The 20,573-nt window shown below is 35.6% G+C and overlaps 1 protein-coding gene and 1 pseudogene across 1 annotated transcript; both read left to right on the top strand.

The window, feature by feature from the left end:
• Positions 1-1,971: 1,971 nt before the first annotated feature.
• LOC110880337 (L10-interacting MYB domain-containing protein-like) lies at positions 1,972-3,867 on the top strand. Its single transcript, XM_035977335.1, has 3 exons — positions 1,972-2,419; positions 2,706-3,062; positions 3,430-3,867. The coding sequence occupies exons 2-3, from the start codon at positions 2,709-2,711 to the stop codon at positions 3,442-3,444; spliced, it is 369 nt and encodes a 122-aa protein (XP_035833228.1). The 5' UTR covers positions 1,972-2,419; positions 2,706-2,708; the 3' UTR covers positions 3,445-3,867.
• A 10,927-nt stretch (positions 3,868-14,794) lies between these two features.
• Positions 14,795-19,010, top strand: LOC118481658 (annotated as a pseudogene).
• Positions 19,011-20,573: the final 1,563 nt, after the last annotated feature.

Below are 20,573 nucleotides of genomic sequence, written 5' to 3'. Positions count from 1 at the left end.
ACCTGAATTCTCTGGCCTAGGGCGAGAGACAAGCCGAATTCTCTCGCGGGGTGTGAGAGACATCAGAGACAGAAACTTGTTTTTCTTGCAAATCAACTTGCTGCACTTGTTTTGTTTGCAAACTTGTGGGCTCTTGTGTGATCACTAAGACTTCAATTCCTAGCCACACACTTGTTGTAATCCTATTCTTCCTTGGGCAATACACAATCCAGATGTCATGATCTTGTGGATTCAAGAACACTATAAATACCCACCTCCCTTTCACTTCCAACTTGTTCATTCATTCTTTTCTTCCTCATCTGCTCTACTTGGAAGCTACCGCATTATTGGAGGCTTCCTAACTGAGTTTTCTTCATCCTTTAACACAAGTGAGTGTTCTAACTAGTCTTGTTTATTTATTTTTAGCTATTTCAAGCTAAAAGTCAAACAGTGTTTGACTTTCGACTTTAACCATGAATTGGTCAAGTCAAAGTTCAATTGAACTTTGCAACGTGATAGTAATCACCATGGTTATAATCCTTAGCGATTATACCTACTGATTACCACGTTGACTAGTCAAAGTGACGAGTCAGGGTTTCGGTCAAAATGCACGATTATGTGCATTTTACGACAGAAATATTTTCGGGTATCAAAACACTTTGTTTGATATCAAATCAGTTTTCCAACTTAGTTAACACTACTAGAAAATAGGCCTAATGCAACTTTTTACAAGCAACCTTGTTACAAGCAACCTTTTTACAAGCAATCTTTTTTACAAGCAACCTTTTTCAGATGAGTTGCATTTGACTCTAATGCAACGTCATTGAACATAAAGGTTACTTTAGAAGATCTAATGCAACTTTTTTGATAAAAATTTGCAAAATTATATTACGTTTGCAACATTTTTATTAAAAAAGTTGCGAATTTACTAAAAATGCAACTTTTTTATTAAAAGGTTACAAATTTTATTGACATTTCCAACTTTTGTTAAAATGGTTGTATTACGAAAAATTTAACGCAACTCTTATTTTAAAAAAGGTTGAATTGTTGAAACTTAAATGTATCTATTATTTATAAGATTTCATCCAAATGTACACAGTATCAAGTAGATGAAAACGAAAAGTATTATGTTATATTATGTTTATTTATTTATTTCTAGTAATGTTAGTATTAGTCCTTATCAGCAATACTAATAATAATCCTTATGGTTAATATTAAAAAAAAAAAAAAAAAAAACTGGTCCAAAAAAACATGCAGAACGCTGATGTTGCTGTTTTCCCCGGTCCAAAACCCAGTCTAAAAAAATTGCAGCAACATTGCTGCTGCTGATTGCTTTTTCCGCAAAAAAGACTGTGTTTTTTTCTTTGGGTTTTCGCATAAAAAAAAAACCTGTGTTTTTTGAGGTTTTTTCTGCTAAAAAACTGCAGTTTTTTGGCCGAACCGGGTGCTGAAAAAGCCTGCACTTTTTGGCGTTTATTTGCTGAAAAAACATGCTGTTTTCTGGGGGGGTTTGCTGAAAAAACCTGCAGGTTTTTGGCGTTTATTTGTTGAAAAAACATCATGAGCTATGGTTATTGTTGGAGTTCATGATGCCCGATTTATTTGAAACAAAAGATGTTGACTTAAGAAAGCTTTTAAACGCGGATGACACAGAATTGATTACTCGGATGAAGTCAATGTTGGGCCCGTTTATTCTAAGACACTTGAAATCAAACGTTATGCAGTAGTTAGTTCCAAAGGTTCAAAGGGTATGCTAATTATTTACTATTCTCTATCTAATAAGGGGGTGTTTGGCATTCCTTATTTTCTCACAACTTATAACTTATTGACTTTTATAAGTTAATAAGTTGTTAAAAAAGTGTTTGGGAAATTGAAAAGGACTTTTAAAATGACTTTTATTTTACCCTTGAGAAGGAGCTTTGTGAGAAGTTATGATTCCTTACTTCTCAAGCCCTAAAAGGACTTTTGTGAACAAATTCCCCAAATGGCCCTCCATCATAACTTCTGCTTCATACGCTGCCTCCATCATCAATTACGGTCCTCACTTCTGCTTCATACGCTGCCTCATCCTCGGAGATACACGCTGAGCAATTACTCCCCTCGACAACTACTACACAGCAATTACTTCATCAATTACTCCAGACCTGTTCATACATCTGATCTCTGTTCATCCGCAAAAATAGTAAAATTCATTGTCGATGGAATGTTCTGTTCATCTGCGCCAATATCCTCATTCATCATTAATCTTCAATTTCTCCAACTACTCATATCTGTTCTTATTGATCTTCAATTACTCCCCCATCTACCACCCCCTATATCTACCAACAAACATCAAACAGCGTTGCGACATCAATAGTTGTTGTTTAATCAGTTATGCAATCTGTAGTTCTGTTGAATCACTTCTACGGACTCCATTCTATTCTGTTGTTAATCGCTCGAGGTATCTATGTTCTGTTTACTATCACTTAATTAGTTGATGTATGCTAGTAATTTGGGTCATTGGGTGTCTACAATTCTATTTTTTTTATGTTAGTCCATACATAGCTGCTGTTGCCATTTTCTTATGTTAAATTATATTAACTGTTGTTGCTATTTGGGTCATTGGGTGTCTACAATTCTACATAACTGAAATGTTTCTTATGTTTAAATTATATTAACTGCTGTTGCTATTTGGGTCATTTTTTAATCAGTTCTGCAAACTGTTTCCGTTTCTTATGTTTAATTAGTAAATGGATGAAATCGGCCAAAAAGTCGTTGGTTGTGAAACATCATCTAACAAGAATAAATCGAGATTATTGTGGGATGATTTTACGTTCAAGCAGTTTGTCGATGCATGCTTGCTTGAATATAGAAGAGGGAATAGACCTGGTACAAGCTTTAGTAAGGTCGGGTGGGCGAATATAATAAACACTATGTACGAGAAAACAGGGAAAACCTTTGAAAGAAAGCAAATAACAAACAAATGGGATAGCATGAAAAAAGAATGGAAGCTTTATGATCGCTTGATGAGGCTTGAAACTGGGATTGGTGGGACGAGAAGCTTCATCGATGCATCGCCCGAGTGGTGGGAAGAGAAAATAAAGGTATGTTCTATGAGCTTAACTAAGTGTAAAAGTTTTTATTAGTTACTATTGTGTAGCTTTTCATTGGTCTAATTTTTCATTGGTCTTAATTATTTACATATAATAAATTCGAAAAAGTTTTTCATGAGATTGCAAAAGTATACCACTGTAAAAGTTTTCATTGGTCTAATTTTTTTAATGAGATTGCAAAAGTATACCACTGTAAGTTGAGAGTTTTTTAGTGGTGATTTAATTGATCGTATGAGCTTAACTCAGTGTAAAAGTATACCATATGGGTTTAAAAAATCAAGAAGTTTTTGTACACTAGGCACAAAATTTAATATATATATTTTTTATATATGTATGACGTATTTGTGTTTTGTTATAGGTAGATCCCAACTAGGTGGGCATTATTGAGAGATATGCATGTTAATTACACATACGAGCACCAAGTGAGTATTGTGATAGCATCGATGGCGATCCATAACTTTGTCAAAAAGTGTGGTATGTTTGATGAAGCATTTAACACAGCCCAACAAGAATCTTACAATCCCCGTGGTACTAGTGATGAACTTCATGAAGAAGTTCCGTCTACAAATCGTACGGATGATGATGGTATGTTAATGGCAGCGATAAGAGATGCGATTGCTCAAGATGTAATGGAATCACGAAGAAGAACATAGTATGACATTAGTTTGTTATTCTTGTGCATTTTTTTTCGTGTTTTTTAGCAATCTGGATGTAATATTATTATGTTCTAATTAGGAAATTTTATACTATATGTAAACAAATTTTATCTTATATGTTTCATGAAGTTGTTTTTCAATATGCAAGAGAGAAAAAAAAATTAAATAAGCTAAACCAAACACATTTTAAAGGATGCCCTTTTTGGTCATTTTACATGAATAAGTTAAACCAAACACCTTTTAAAAAAACTACTTATTGACTTATTGGCTCATAAGCTAACCCAAACACTTTTTTAAAAAGTCCTTCTCAAAAAGTCATAAGTTAATAAGTCCTTCTCACAAAAAGTCCTTTTTAACTTAAATAAGCTAACCCAAACACCCCCTAAGAAGATTAAGTATGTTATTCTCCATCCACTAGAAGATAGTTTTCTATCATGATTCATGGAGAGCATAGTTAGTTTTCCAGTAAGCTGTATGAATGGTAAAATGTGAAAATGGTTAGTTTTGTTTGGTGTGTGCCCACATAGTTAGTTTTCCAACAATTTGTATGAATGGTAAAATGTGAAAATGGTTAGTTTTGTTTGGTGTGGGCCCACACAGGTTGGTTAACCTTGGAAGTTGCAACACATTGTGTTTATGTTTTTAATTATTTTATGATATTAGTGTGTGAAATATGGTCATAAAAGTTATATTATTTGAATAATGATTTTTGTATTTAAATAAAATTGACTTGGGACTTTGTGCTATTTTTAATTTGTTTCTATTAAGTTACGTTATATTTTATTTTGTTTTACTATTTTACCCGTTTATATCATCTAGTTTAGGGTGCAAGATGTATCAATATGATAATTAGCTAATGTTATACTTTTGAAACTCTTAAATATTATTCATTTTATGTTTTCACAATGGATCTTTGAATGATTGAAACTGAGATTACTTGTATAACATTTAGTTTTATGCTTATTGTATGAACTAAACTGTGTTTTTAAACTATGTAGGCAAGGATGCTCTTTTTTTGTCACTGAGAGAAAGAAGGTACAATTTGAATTGTTGTTGCTTCAGTTCAGCTTATGTTTTACAATTTTTAGAGCTCAAATTTGTGTTAAATTATATATTTACTATGTAATATTTATAATTTTTTTACATGTTGACACTAACGAATACATTTTTCCTATAGGACCCGTTACAACTAAAGCTCAACATTAGGTACAACGGCATCTATAAATTCATAAGTAACATATCCGACTCTCCGTAGATTATACTTTATTAATGTCAAATACTTCATGAATAATAGTATGACATAACTATTATTATGTCCATGTTTAGAGGCATACTGACAAATAAACGAAAGAGCATAGAAGAACTGCACGAGCACGACACTTTCAGATGTACTGCATAAGTTGCATGAAGCTGATATTGTGATTATACTTCTCCTTTATTTTATGAGAAAAATGCTCGGATAGTCCCTGTGGTTTCGCCTTTTTTCACCTATAGTCCCCAACTTTCTAAAATTACCTGAATAGTCCCTAAGTTTTCATTTTTTGTTCCCGGATAGTCCCTGGGTCTAACTTCAGTTTGTTTCCTCTGTTAAGAGGGTGTGAAATGACAAAAATACCCTTTCCTTAAAAGGCCAAACCATAGGGACTATCCGGGCATCTTCTTCAATTTTATTTATAAAACCCCACCACCACACTTCATCTTCAACCTCCACCCACCATCACCCTCCTCCACCCTCCACCATCACCGCCACTTCATCTTCAACCTCCACCCACCATCACCCTCCTCCACCCTCCACCCTCCACGCTCCACCATCACCGCCACCATTACCCACAAACAAAAACCCACCCAAAAAGTTTCAACCTTTAATATCAATCATGAGCGATTCACATCTAGTAGAACGTTTCGGAAAAATCTTGATGGTCCCAATCGTAGTATTTTCTGTAGCTGTAATCTCCATGTCCTTCATCCATCACTGCGCCAAGTGGTTCTGGCGCCACCGAGAAGCCGCCACCAACAACCCCCTGTCGCCGCCGCGGTGGCGACTTTACCGCCGGCTACCAGGAACAGCAGCAGTCCGGCGTCCACCGTGTCTCCACTCCCTATAAATCCCCACCCCCTCCCCCCTTCCCATTTCATCTCATTTCTAACCCTAACCCCAACTCACTCCCAAAAATTTCCATTTCATTTCATTTCAACTATATTTTTTTCACCTGAAATGAAATCAATAGGCAGTGTAGCCCTTCTTCACCCTCAGGATTCTCTCAACAACCATCCTGATAATCATCATCAATCTCACAGAAGATCCATCAAGAGACCAACACCAAGTAACAAAAAGATCAACAACCGACACACTGATTCGAACAACAGAAGCGAGTTTTTCGCTGGATCTGTGTTTGTTGACTCACCTCCACCCAGGTCTGTTCCCATTCCTGGTTTTTTCACCAAGAACATTGTTTCGGGTGTTAAGGATGATCCTACTACTCAACTACGGCGGATTCTTGGCTTGAATCTGTCGTAGAGTCGTCGGTTGTTATGTTAATTGATAGATGATGAAGTTCAGCTTTTGTTCAAAATTAGCTTTGACTTGTGTTCATAGCTTTTACTAGGTTGTAAATTTAGTTGTAGGTTTTTATGTTATGTAATTAGTTACTGTTATTAATTATGGTTTAAAGAGTGATTGTGGCGGTGATGGTGGAGGGTGGAGGAGGGTGATGGTGGGTGGAGGTTGAAGATGAAGTGTGGTGGTGGGGTTTTAAAATAAAAATGAAGAAGATGCCCGGATAGTCCCTATGGTTTGGCCTTTTAAGGAAAGGATATTTTTGTCATTTCACACCCTCTTAACAGAGAAAACAAACTACAGTTAGACCCAGGGACTATCCGGGAACAAAAAATGAAAACTTGGGGACTATTCAGGTAATTTTAGAAAGTTGGGGACTATAGATGAAAAAAGGCGAAACCACAGGGACTATCCGGGCATTTTTCTCTTATTTTATTGTAACTACTTTTTTTTCATTTATCATGCTTTACTTAATAAATATATATATATGTTTTTAGTACATGTAGAGAGCTAGCTACGTCACATGCTTAGATACATAGAAGTTGCTGATTACTGGTGTTGGTTTTGACTCTAACTCAGAATGTTGGAATAGATTTCACTCAAGTGATGGTGCACTAGCATGTCTAGACATGGGGTTGTTCAGACACCGCAGTAAGATAAGTTCAACTATGTTATGAGCTTATAACATCAGCATTGATCATTTTTAAATTCCTCATTAATATGAAATACTAGCGAGAATTATAGGTTTATAGTGATTTCTGTTTTACTTGCTAATATTGTCTTTATTAATCAACTTGCAGCATTATTGCTTGGTATTAACAGTTGTTGCTGAAAATGTGCAAAGAGACCGATACTTGTTGCTGAAAATGTGCAAGGAGACTTTCGAAGGGGCGAGTGGAATTATTGAAAGCAAACGTTGAAGCTGAGAAAACCAATTGTTGGAAATGTGCAAATAGATTGAAGTTCATGAAAGAACAAAAGGTTGAACTTGACGCTATATGAGAAGATATTGACAGCCAGCGACAAAACTTGGAAGCGAGTTATGAAGCAACTACCAACCGAAAATCAAGACAAGTGACACATTGTGTTAACAATATTGTTATTTGAGTCTGGACAAGTGTGTTCAAGTACACTATTTGACTATCAATGATCATTGTTTCGGTGCGATTGAATGCATATTAATTAATAGCAATTGAATTTACGTTATAAAGTTGCATTTGCTATAAAGAAAGGTTACCTTTTTCCTTTTAAAACTATGAGAATGGTTGCATTAAGTCTAGAAAAAAGTTGCATTTTTGTAACTTAACAATAATAAAAGTTGCATTTAAGTATACACAAAGTCGCATTTAAGTGTAGAAAAAGTTGTATTTTTGTGACTAAACTATAATAAAAGTTGCATTAAAATGTAAAAAGGTTGCATACTAAAAAGGTTGCATTTGATTAGTAAATGCAACACTTTCAAAAAAGGTTGCATTAGGTGTTGAAAAGGTTGCAATAGATCTAATGCAACTGCTTCTAATGCAGCCCAAGATAAACGGTTGCATCAGGCCTAATGCAACTTTTTCAAGGCCTAATGCAACTTTTTACCAGGGTTACAATAGGACTAGGCCTGATATTGCAACATTATTAAACATGTTAGGGCATATAAGACTTATTATAGGACTAGTTTGACCATCTGAATGCGTAGATACGCAAATGACACGTTAAAGTAGCGTAAACTACCTTAACATGTCGTAACGGGTCTAAAGCACTTAGTATTCATTCAAAATCAGAATGTAGACTTTCTTAAACCATTTCATATGAGTTCCAACACTCATTTGGTTTACAAGACCTCATTCAATTCGATTCCTCCGACTATGTACTGTTACTTTAACATAGTTACCCGATGTTAGGACATAGTGGGACACATACAAAGCTTTGTTATCTCACTTGATTCAATGACTCTATGCAATCCCAAGTGAGTACATAGTCCCCTCTTTTACATTTTGCAAATGTTTTGGGGTGATTCATATGTGCCTATTCATTATTTTCATGATTTCAAGCTATATGATTTACACGCGTAGTACATATCTTTTGACGAACTGAAACTGTTATATATGGCTTAAATACTGGTTTTCAAAGTTTGTAAGACTACTGTTGGTGCGTATTTATATACTTATATATTCATTAACAATGATCAAGCCGATTGGTAGTACGATATAGCGCTATATGACTTGACACCCCATTCCTGTTGTACGGAATGTCAGAAACCAAAGTTTAAACCAAATAGATTTTGCCTTCATGGTAAATCTATAGTCACCAAAGTGTAATTTGATACACTAGGTTTGAATGTATTGCAAAACACCACAATGTGCTTTTACAAATGTTTTCCAATTAAGCCATAAAAACTTATCTTTGGTGATATCCTAAACCAAAGTATATTTTGATATAGAGTTAAATGCTTGGTTGGTCCCTGTGGTTTGCAAAAAATTCATACTTGGTCCTAGTGGTTTACTCATTACACACGTGGTCCCAAAAGTTGTCAAAAATGAACTCGGTTGGTCCCCTAACTTAACCTCTGTTAAATTTCTTAGTTAACTATGTGTAAATGACTATATTACCCCTGAACAATTAAAAGAAATAAAGAAAATATATAAAGAAGACTCTATCTTCTTCAACCTCTAACACCACCGCCTCCTCCACCTTCATAACCCACCATAACCTGCAACTACCTCCACCACCACAGTATTCTTCCTCCTCCTCTTTCTCTCTGTTCTTCCCCAAAAAAATTCAATGGCAGCCATCCAATTCGCATCACCAGATCCCAAAAAAGCATTTACAATTTTGAATAGGTTGGATTTACAATATTTTACAAGTCGTAATCTCAATACTAACCTCGCACAAGTCCAAAGCTTCTCTCTCGGAGACACTTGCAGGTTGATCGGCGGGAGAAGCAAAGGCATAAGATCTCATCACTTTCTGATTCAGGGTAAACACTATTCCAATTAATCACCATCTGTCTGTTTCCGCTTTTTTCTGTTAACTTTGGATACCATTTTCTTAGATGTACTGCTGCATACATTTTATGTGAGTTTATGATTGTTTTACTCCAATCCAAATCCATCACGATTGCGGTTGTGAGGCTATTACAAGTTTGCTCGTAGATGAGGTCAAATTTCCCTCCACTTCTTCATCCTGTGAAAACAACAAGCTTTGAATTCACCATCCAATGTCCACACTGAGAATTACCCCCCCCCCCCTTTACAAATTCACCACCGCCAACACAAACCACACAATTTAAGCTTTTCCTTAAAACGCCCTTCATCAAATCAACAACCCACATCAGATTCACGCTCATACTCCTTATGGATCGAGCTGCTCTGTTCCCACACTCATTCAAACAACTTCCACGAAGCCATTGCGGTCTACATCGACAAGACAACAGCTGGTCACCATCCGGATAATTTGGGATCTGGAGATGGGGATTGGATGGATGCAGCTGCCATTGAAGATTTTTTGATTAAGTTAGAGAGAAAGGGGAGGAAGAAGCATACGGTGGTGGTGGAGGTAGTTGCAGGTTGTTGTGGGTTGTGAAGGTGGAGGAGGCGGTGGTGTTAAAAGTTGAAGAAGATTAGTCTTCTTTATATATTTTTTTTTATTTCTTTTAATTGTTCAGGGGTAATATAGTCATTTCACACATAGTTAACTGAGAAATTTAACACAGGTTACGTCAGGGGACCAACCGAGTTCATTTTTGACAACTTTTGGGACCACACGTGTAATTAGTAAACCACTAGGACCAAATATGAAATTTTTGCAAACCACAGGGATCAACCAAGCATTTAACTCTTTGATATATTGCCAAATCATAGTTTGATATGCTATTTAAACCAAAGTATAGTTTAATATACTACCAAATCACAATTTAAGTATATTTCGATATACTTCCAAAGCATAGTTTGATATGCTCCCAGTGTGATATTGTTTACTAAAGTATAGTTTGATATACTACCGACTCTGTTATTTCCTAAACCAAAGTATATGTGATATACTAGAAAAGCATAGTTTGATATGTTATTTCTAATACCAAAAACATAGTTTAATATGCTATTTTCAAGCCAAAGTATAGTTTGATATACTACCGATTATATAAATTCCAAAAACAAAGCATAGTTTAATATGCTATTTTCAAACCAAAGTATAGATTGATATACTACCGATGTTTTCATTCTTTAACCAAGGTATATTTTCGATATACTACCAAATCTATTACTTCATGAACTAAAGTCTATTTTGATATACTATCAATTCAACTATTTCAAAACTAAAATATATTTTGATATACTACTTATCCTATTATTTCAAAACCAAAGTATATATATCTCGTATATACTACAAACTTTTTTACCAAAACAAAGCATTTTGGAAACCGAACTTTTATCAAGGATTCATAGCTATTTTCATAAACATATAATATTTTCTTATGTTATCCAAAGCCATGAATCTAATTCACAAAACCTATGTTACTCAGAGGCATTTTTACGCTGACGTTTTATTTTCACATATGTTTCAGGTTCTATTATGTGACGATTGTTGACACATGCTACACGTAGGATGGACTCGTGGCTTAATGACTTTAAAACTTGAAAGACAATTGTTTGTGTTTATCTGGTTTGTATCAAAACAATGAGTCTATTAATGATATAAAACAAAACTTCAAATACCATGTGTTTGAAACAATGATTCTGTGACATGACTCCCCGATGTTTCCGTCGCGGTTTCTTGTATTACGCGATCGGGGTGTTACAGCAGCTTACTCCCTTTGATCGACAACCCCTTGTGCACAGGTCAGCCAATCCGATTACAAGTCCCGTGATCTATATAAACACCGCTCTAATTGGTACTAGATTAGTTGTTAATCGGAAGTTAAGAACAAGAATTGGCTAACACCCAATGTTTATTATCAAGGAAACTAACTCAAAACCTTGAAAATTACAATCCCTACCAATTAGATTGGTTATATAGCTAACCTAAACGCGTTAGACTATAACTAGGAAACCTATTAAGTAATTACATAATAATTATCTAAGCACACTTCCTAACCTAACACGTATAGGAACCTTAAATAATATTCACTAATTAATTAATAATATTGTTTATTACTTGTCTTGCACTTCAAGCAATCCTCCTTGCCATTCTTCACGCATGTAAGCCACAGATTAGTCTAGGAATTCCGAACATCAAAATGTGAAGTTTTTTTTCTTTTTTTTTTTTTTATCTTTTGTCCATGCCCTATGAAGACTCGTGCATTTTATTGACATGCGATGCAATGTAACCTTAGGTGGATAGAGTTTTGTATAGTGCAATATGCACTTAGACCCTCTGTAGTCGAACCAGATATGGTGCCGCTCTACACCGCCCCTTGGGGCGCCATATCACCGGATTCCGGGGACTCGCAAAATGTATAACGGGATGAAATTTGCGGGGATTCGAAAATATTACTGGTAATATTGTTTAATTAATGTTATTTTTTTTAACAACTAAAACCTTATATATATACCATTCACCTCATTATTATATATATATATATATAAATGAAGAAGTTTAATACAGTAGAAATTAAATCGTTTTGTGAGTGACTCACAAATAAATCACATCTAGCCACGTATGATACATAGAATATATATGATACTTTTGATGTATAAATGGCATGTATATTATACATTAAATATTGGATAACCTTCACATATTTTATTTATTTATTCATTTGTCAAATATCCCTGTTATATCAAAGATAAAGAAACTATGAATACAATATATACCTTATATATAAAAGATTAAAGAATATAGGAATACAATATTCCTTATATTAATTTGCAACCGTTACAATAGGATCGTTGAAAATAAAGTTCTATTTAAAAGAGAGTAATTTCTTTTGTATAGTTGTGACGAAATAAAGTGACTTTGAGAGAACAAAAATCTGTACCGTTATTGGTATTATTGGAACCGAGACCCGTATATGACTATTTCAAAGTAAATCAAAGTTTTCGATTGATGTAAAGCACGTGCTGATATCCATTTGGGTCGAGTATAATTGCAAAGCAAACCGATGTTGTCCGAACTACATTGATACCAATGTCGGGGTCATCTGTATTACTCGGATGCTACACCAAGTCATGGTATCGTAACTCACCGAGCCCATATCAATCGAAAGCCTGCGTAAAGCGCGGGATATCCCACTAGTTTTTTTTTAAAACCACTCTCTTCACAATCATTCTTTCACCCCATATTTCATAAAAAACCTCTAGATTTATATACCACTCTCTACATTGTATCCCTAAAACCGTAGTTTCGTTCCTCCTTAATCTAGCGGTGACTCGAATCAAATGAACACTCCTAACCAACCCGTCGCTCTGGTCCCCATCCGACCAACAGCCTATGCAATCGGGTTTGTCGAGTATAATCAAAACCAAACCGGATTCATGAACCTCTTGAACCAACCCCTCTCATGGGGTCCAAATCAATACGGTTAGAATCCAAACTACAACATGGGAAGTTTCGGCACGTCACAAGTTTCAATTAGTCACAAACGGAGACACAACCAGATGAGGAGGAGCCAGAGACACAACCGAACAAAACCAAACGCAACAAATTGGTGTCACATAAGAAGAAAGAAATAACCGAGACCCGAACGAGAAAAATTGTGCAACCATAGGATAATCAAGAGGAGTATGTGTTAACCTAAGATGGATCGACGTATCGGAGGATCCCAAAATTTGTAAGATTTTTAAAGACTTTTAATTTTTAATCCGACTTGAGGCAAGTGTTTTCAGAGATGAACCAACGCCTCCAAGACATACGCGACCTCGTGGCTTAACGTATGCAACCGAGAAGTGGTTGAACTTATGAAGGATAGACAATTTGAGAGAGACTTTGAGTTTTACTCGAAGCCGCACGACCACCTAACCGGAAAGACGTTGAAAATGGCTTTAGAAAGAACGACCATTATCGAAAAGAAATGTGGACTTTGAGTTTTATAATGTTTTTTAATTATATTGTAATGTTTTTTTAATTATTGTAGTTTTTTTTTAATTTAATAAAGTGTTAGTCGTTTTTTTATTTTATAAATTTAGATATTAATTTTTTTAATCGCTAATATTACTCTTACAAACTCCTATATTTACAAATAATCACCCTTACTTGGTCTTGAAAACAAGACCTCTCACTAAGAGACAAGAGCCTCTACCAAGTGAGCTAGCCTCACTTGACATTTAGAAATTAAATAAAAAATTTTAAAAAATAACAACTGGCTAATGATTGCTTAAACCCCCCCCCCCCACACACACACACACACCCCCCCCCAAGAAAAATGGTTGCTAGCGACGTGAAGGTCTCTCTCCCCTTAAAAAAATTTGGAGGAGCTTTGATTTGTCCTTTATAATTTTAAAATAAGGCTTCCACTATTCTCACACACTTAAACTCTTATTTTCACACCCCTACATATATACGGCTGGTACAGAGTTATACGGACCGTATAACTGATTGTTGCACAAAAAAAATGCCAGAGAATTTTTTTTGTCAATTTATACGGGCCGTATAACATTATACGACCCGTATAGGATGTTATACGACCCATATAATGTTATATGACTCAAAGCTTATATAATGCTATACAACGTATAATGTTATACGACCAGTATAGAATGTTATACGACCTAATATTTTCTCTATGTATACGAGTCCTATAACTTTACACAAGCCGTATAACATTATACGGCACAATATTTATCATGTCGGGCCGTATAACATACATGATGTGAAATTAAGATTTTGGGGTGTGTGATTATAAGAACCCTAAAATAAGCATGTCCCACACTTCGCTTCCTCTGGATTCTCTCTCTTGACCACATCTCTTTGTAATTTTAAAACAATCACATCGAACGGTTCAGACGCCTCTTGACCAGCTCCTACCTACTCTCTCAGATTGAGTTAAGGTAAAAGACAACCCAACTTTTGGCAATTAAATAAAGAGTCAACTCTCCTATGGGCGTGTTTGGCTTAGCTTATTTTCCACTTCTTCAAAAGGACTTTTGGAAAAAAAAAAAGTCAGGAAATCTTGACTTTTGTCCAAAACAAAGGACTTTTGCTTAGAATAAGGAAAGCCAAATACCAAAAAAAAAAGAACTTTTGCCCTAAAAAAGGACTTTTGCCTTCAAAATAAGGAAAGCAAAACATGCACTATATATTCTGCCAACCAGGTCTTAGCACTTATCTCCTATATATATTCTGCCCACCACGTCTTAGCACTCTATTTTGTATTTGATTCATTTGCAGTAAAATAATTATAGTCAACGGTGAAAGCGCGTAATCAATAATTTTGAAGAAGGGTTTGGTACAAGTCTTTATCTTTAAGTCAAATAGGAATATTTTATTTTTTCCAGCCCATTATAAAGGTTTTCCAAACAATTGTCTTTATTTATTAATCTCTTATATTATCAATTCATACACATTTGCTCTAAACTAACAAAGATATGGCTTCTACTTCAGCTTTATCTGTTCAAAAGAAGTTCAAGTATGATGTCTTTTTGAGTTTCCGGGGTGGAGACACCCGTAAGACCTTTGTTGATCATCTCTATGTTGCTCTTGTCAGTAAAGGCATTATCACTTACAAAGACGATGAAAAAATTGAGAAAGGGGAAAGGATCAGTGAGCAGCTCGACAGATCCATTCAAGATTCGAGATTTCACATAATTGTATTCTCCAAGAACTACGCATCTTCATCATGGTGCTTGGACGAGCTCGTAAAGATCATGGAGTGCGAGAAGATGAACGAGCACACCACTTACCCCATCTTCTACGATGTGGAACCTACTGAAGTGCGCCACCAAAGTGGGGCATTTGGGGAAGCCTTTGCAAAACTTGTTGCCAAGCATGAAAATAGTAGCTGGATGTTCTCCTTCTTTGAGTTGTTCACAAGGAAGAAGATGTCGGAAGATGTAGACGAGGTAACATATTTATCATTGCATTTGTAGTTGTTCACTGAAATGAGATATGTTTTAAAGGATAGAAGAAGTTTCTTGATTTGTTAACATTTGCACCTTGCCAAACAGGAAAAGGAAGAGGATGTTAAAAGATGGAGGTATGCTCTAAATGAAGCAACAGGCCTGGCTGGAATGGAATTGAAGAACACTTTTAATGGGTATTCTTCACTTTTGTTTCTTTATAGTCAGTCTATGCTTAATAGCATGTCCGGCCCAGGAGGTGGGCGGGGAGGACTACCGGTCAGGGCCCGACATTTTGAGGGGCATGTTTTTTTATGAAAAAACCCTGATATGTGTATGTAAAATATTTTTTTAATAGGGTACACCCATACAAACACCAACAAAGATCCCCTTACAAAACTATTCTTATGGTTTAAATTAGTTATTAACACTTTTAGCATTAGGTTTAGACCTTTAGTGAGTCAATACCCAATTTCATTAAGTTAATAGGACATCAGGGCGGCCCTACCCTTTAGAGAGGGGTGATGGCCGCCCACCTTGATTTTTTTAATGTTAAGTGAAAATCTCGATTTGACTCCCATGATTGTTAAGAGAAGAATAGTTGGAGCAAATGGTGATTGAAAAAGAAAAGAAAGAGAAAAAAAGGAAAACAATGTTCACCGGAAAAACATTTCCAAAAGGGATGCAAACTTGCAATATATAACATACTCCCTTAATCCTATTAAAAGTCTCCTATTTTGAATTTTCAAGTCTTTATTAGTAAACTTTGACCTTAGATAATTTTATTTGTGTTAGATAATAGTTGATGAAAGTTATATGATTTGAATGTGTTTTACAAGTGTTTTTATCGGGTTAATTTTCATCAAGTTTTATATAACACAAAAAATATATAACTAAAGTCAAAGTTTATAAATAAAGACTTTGAAAATTCAAAATAAGACACATTTAATGGGACGGATGTAGTATATAACAATTTAGAAACCTCTTTTCACTCTAGCCAATGTCAATGTGAAATTTTTATTTGGTTTTTCTTTTGGTAAATTGCAATTTTAGTCCACGAGTTTTTTCCAAATTGTTATTTTAATCCAAATAGTTTTTTTTTCTTCTCTGGATCTCTGGCGTTTCCTTTTTTTCTTTGTCATTTTGATCACATTGCCTAACTTAGTTTTAAACCAGGTTATAATCATTGGTATTTTTGGCATTAAATTATTATCAGGCTTATAAATTATGTTGTAAACTACCCCTGATTACACTACACAACAGTTATACCAAAAATACCCCTGTTTATAACCAAATTTGTAGACTGAGTTAAGCAATGTGATCAAAATGGCAAGAAAATAGAAAAGCCAGGGATCCAAAGGAGTAAAAAACATATTTGGACTAAAATAACAATTTATATCAAACTTCAGGGACTAAAATGACAATTTACACTTTTCTTTTTGTTTGTTTTCTTCTTTGTGTTTGTGTTTGTATTTTTGTATCTCTTAATTTTAATAACTTTGTAAAATATTGTTTTAATATTCTTGAGTTTTACATGCTTATATTTATGTATGCTTATATTTATGTACGTGGGTTAAGTATAATATGCTTACATGTCTATTCAGCTATTCTAATGTCAATTTGACTATTTTATTTATTTATTTATTTTTCTTTTCTTTTTGTTTGTTTTTTTCTTTGTGTTTGTGTTTGTGTTTGTCTTTTTGTATCTCTTAATTTTAGTATCGGCACTTACACTATTCAACTTTTTAATAACTTTGTAAAATGTTATTTTGATACTCTTAAGTTTTACATGCTTATATTTATGTACGTGGGTTAAGTATAATAACCTCACGTGCATATTTTTATGTGCGATTTTGGTTGGTCTACGTTATGACATAATTTTTTACGTTTGTAGTAGACGATATAAATTTGAGTTACTTTACGTTTGGAAGCCGTCAAAATGCGCGGCACCATTCTTTAACTCAAAATAACACTATTTTCTTATGTGATTATCTTTAGGTACGTTTTGGTATAAATCCAAGTTAGTTTACGTTTCAACGTAACTTTTTATCGCTATTAACTTAGATCAAATATATTACGTTTTTGTGCTTATTTATATGTGCGTTTTCAGTTGGTTTAAGTTTTGACGTAAATTTTCTTCAGAAACGAGTCGTTCAAACATTTAACAGTATATATTTGAGTTACTTTAAGTTTCAACACCATCGCAACGCCGACGGATCAAAATTATTCTAGTTACAAACATTTTAGGGCAATTCTTTCATTATTATATATATCAATTCATATCGTTGCTTTGCGCCAGTGTACTCTTTGCCTTTTGACTTTGGCCACAGAATTTTTGTTAGTTCACTTCCGGCGCCTATTCAAATCAACCAGCACCACCACTTCCCTTACAAACACCAGCACCGCCTTCCACCACCCTCTCTCCCCAACCAACCTCCCCACGGCCTAATCGTCCGCAACTACTGCCACGATGTCCTCATCAAAAACAACGCCGTTCTCGCCGAAACCCTAGGCGGCGCCGCTGCCTTCATCTCCGCCGTCCTCGACGGCCTCCCCCTCCCCTTCACTTACGTCACCAAAGCCGGCTCCGATTTTGCCTACACCACCACTGTCAATCACCCCCCAATCACCGCCGGAAAAACTGCCGTATTCCACGCGTATTTTGACTCTGATCCAACCGAGGAAGAGTTGTTGTGTGGTGGTGACAGGTGGAGAGGAGGGGTGTACGGTGTATTGGAAGGATGGGGAGGTGAGGATACCGGCTTTTTCCTCGGTTCAGGTTGATCCGACTGGGGCTGGGGATAGTTTTTTGGGTAGCTTGGTTGCAGGTTTAGTCGAGGGATTGGCCGTTCCTGATGCGGCTGTGCTTGGAAACTTTTTTGGGTCCTTGACGGTTGAGCAGACCGGGTTGCCGGATTTTGATGTGAGGTTAATGCAGGTTGGTTTTTGGTTGCATTGCATTGGGTTCTAAGATTCATAGTAGTTGTCCATCATTATGAATAAAAACAATAATGTGAATAGAATTAAACGAGGTTTAGAAGTTTTTTTAATGATGATTTGGTAGTTGAAATGCAATCTTTATTAGACATAGTTTAATTATATATCTTGATTTCAAAAGACGCGCTTCATGCACATCTTCGTTTATAAGCAGCAAAAAGGATGAGTAGCCGAGTTGGTTATAAATGATTTACTAGATAAAAGAACTGAAATAAAAGAGATAAGCACCTCATGGTTAAAACCAAGATATGTATATGGACGACACTCATATAGACAAATACTCGGTAGGCGTTTGCTCATAGAAAGTAATAACCTTGCGTGACGTGACAATGTTATAGACAAATACAGTGGAGCCTTTGTTCGTAGAAGGTTATAACGTTTTCCGGCTGACGTGACATGCCGTGTCAGTGTTATCTATAATAGCAATGCTCTAAGAAATTGTCAACTATGATAAATGTGAAATTACCATCTAACCTTGCATTTGCAAGAATCTTAACCAACACCACCATTGTAGGGTGAACTGGTAAATATAACCTTGCATTAGCACCATACCACTAGGTCATGGGTAATTTGTAAAATTACTAGACCATCCTTTCTTTAAACTTGTAAAAATATGATTTTGAATTTCAACTTGCAATATAAAATCTCTTTAAGAACCTACTTTTAAACGTCTATGATCTTAATGATGTTACAATCAAAGGTATTGCAAAATTTTCCATCTTTTAAATCTTATATTTATTTGCACATAACTCTATCGTCATTTCCCTCTTGCTTCTTGCAGAAAGTCAAGGACGAGGTGCACGTGAGGAAAATGCAGCGTGATGGACATGATGACGAATCAAGGTTTACAAAAACGAGCGGTCATGAACAATTTATTGCATCGCTAGTATATATTAATTCATAACATCTCAATGAACAGTTTCTACAGTTCCGGTTTCTCTGCTTTTGTAACCTATATCTGCCAGTCGTTTCTTTGCTCTCTGCTTAAGGTACACATTACTACAGTAGAGATGTCTTTTAAGGTACACAAGCTTAAACATGGGCTTCCTTTGGTTTGTAGTTAGGTTGGTGTTTATTTTTTAATTCTAATTGTCAATGCACATTCTAGGGTCAAATTTCTCTACTTGTAAAACTTTAACAAAGCTATCATACGGTTCCTAGACTTTCGTCGTCACACGTTTTAAATATGCTTGATCTACCGCGCAACGCGCGGTTGGGGAACAACTAGTTATTATAAATATCAAACAACATCACTAGTTTGCGGCAGTCATGTTTTGTGTATTTTAGGTTTTTGACACTTTAGTTTCTTCCTTTCAACTTTACTGAACTACCGATTCTTAGGTTCTTGACACTTTCGTTTGTTTCTTTCAACTTTAGTGAACTACAACTTTTTATAAAGAAGAATGCACCACACGAATTATCAGTTAATTTGAAATACGTACTAAAACTAAAGTAACTTTTTCTGTAACCCAACTTATCACTTTTTACTAGACCTGGCAAATGGGTCGGGTTGGGTTGGGTCGGGTCATGGGTCAAAACGGGTTCGGGTCAAAATGGGTTTGGGTCAAAACGGGTCAATTAAAAAAAGGGTTGTTTTGGTTCGGGTCGAAACGGGTTCGGGTCGAAACGGGTTCGGGTCAAAACGAGTTCGGGTCGGAACGGGTTTGGGTCGGAACGGGTTTCGGGTCAGAACGGGTTTCGGGTCAGAACGGGTTTCGGGTCGGGTTAGGTTAGTTAAAAAATGTTTTTTAAGAGATTGTACATCAAGGGGCAATTTTGTCGGGTTAAAACGGGTCCGGGTTGGTTCGGGTTGAGAATGGGTTCGGGTCGGGACGGGTTCGGGTCAAAAAAGTGCATGAGCTGTTTAAACAGGTCCGGGTTGGTTCGGGTTGAGAATGAAAATCGCAGCATCAAAGAGTGCCAAAGCCTCAGCAAGTCTCCCATTTTTATAATCTTCGTTACCCAAGATCTTCAACTGCTCTGGATCCATTCGTGTAATAAGAAGTTGGATTTACTGGTTTCCTAGACATTTTTATCAGATCACAAGCCCAGCTCATCTTTTACGAATAATTCTTTTTTTTTTTGTGAAAATCTTTCGAACTCGACTAACAACCTGCAACTTTTATTCAATTTTCTTATTCCTCTAAAGAACAACTAACTTATTTAATCTTTCTTCCTGGTCATACACTACATCGTCTACACTTTCAAACACTCTAACATATAAGTACATATGAATGCTTTACAGATCTGAACAACAACCGCTGCTTAAAACAGATCTGGAACTTCAATTCAAATCTCAAACATACATATC

The sequence above is a fragment of the Helianthus annuus genome, chromosome 9, assembly GCF_002127325.2.
Source record: "Helianthus annuus cultivar XRQ/B chromosome 9, HanXRQr2.0-SUNRISE, whole genome shotgun sequence".
Classification (NCBI taxonomy): Eukaryota; Viridiplantae; Streptophyta; class Magnoliopsida; order Asterales; family Asteraceae; genus Helianthus; species Helianthus annuus.
Note: the sequence above shows the minus strand (reverse complement) of the source record. Positions and strands in the feature narration are given on the sequence as shown.

Bases quoted from the DNA above. Each gene is read 5' to 3' on its own strand.
- LOC110880337 (XM_035977335.1), top strand. From the start codon at position 2,709: ATGGATGAAATCGGCCAAAAAGTCGTTGGTTGTGAAACATCATCTAAC.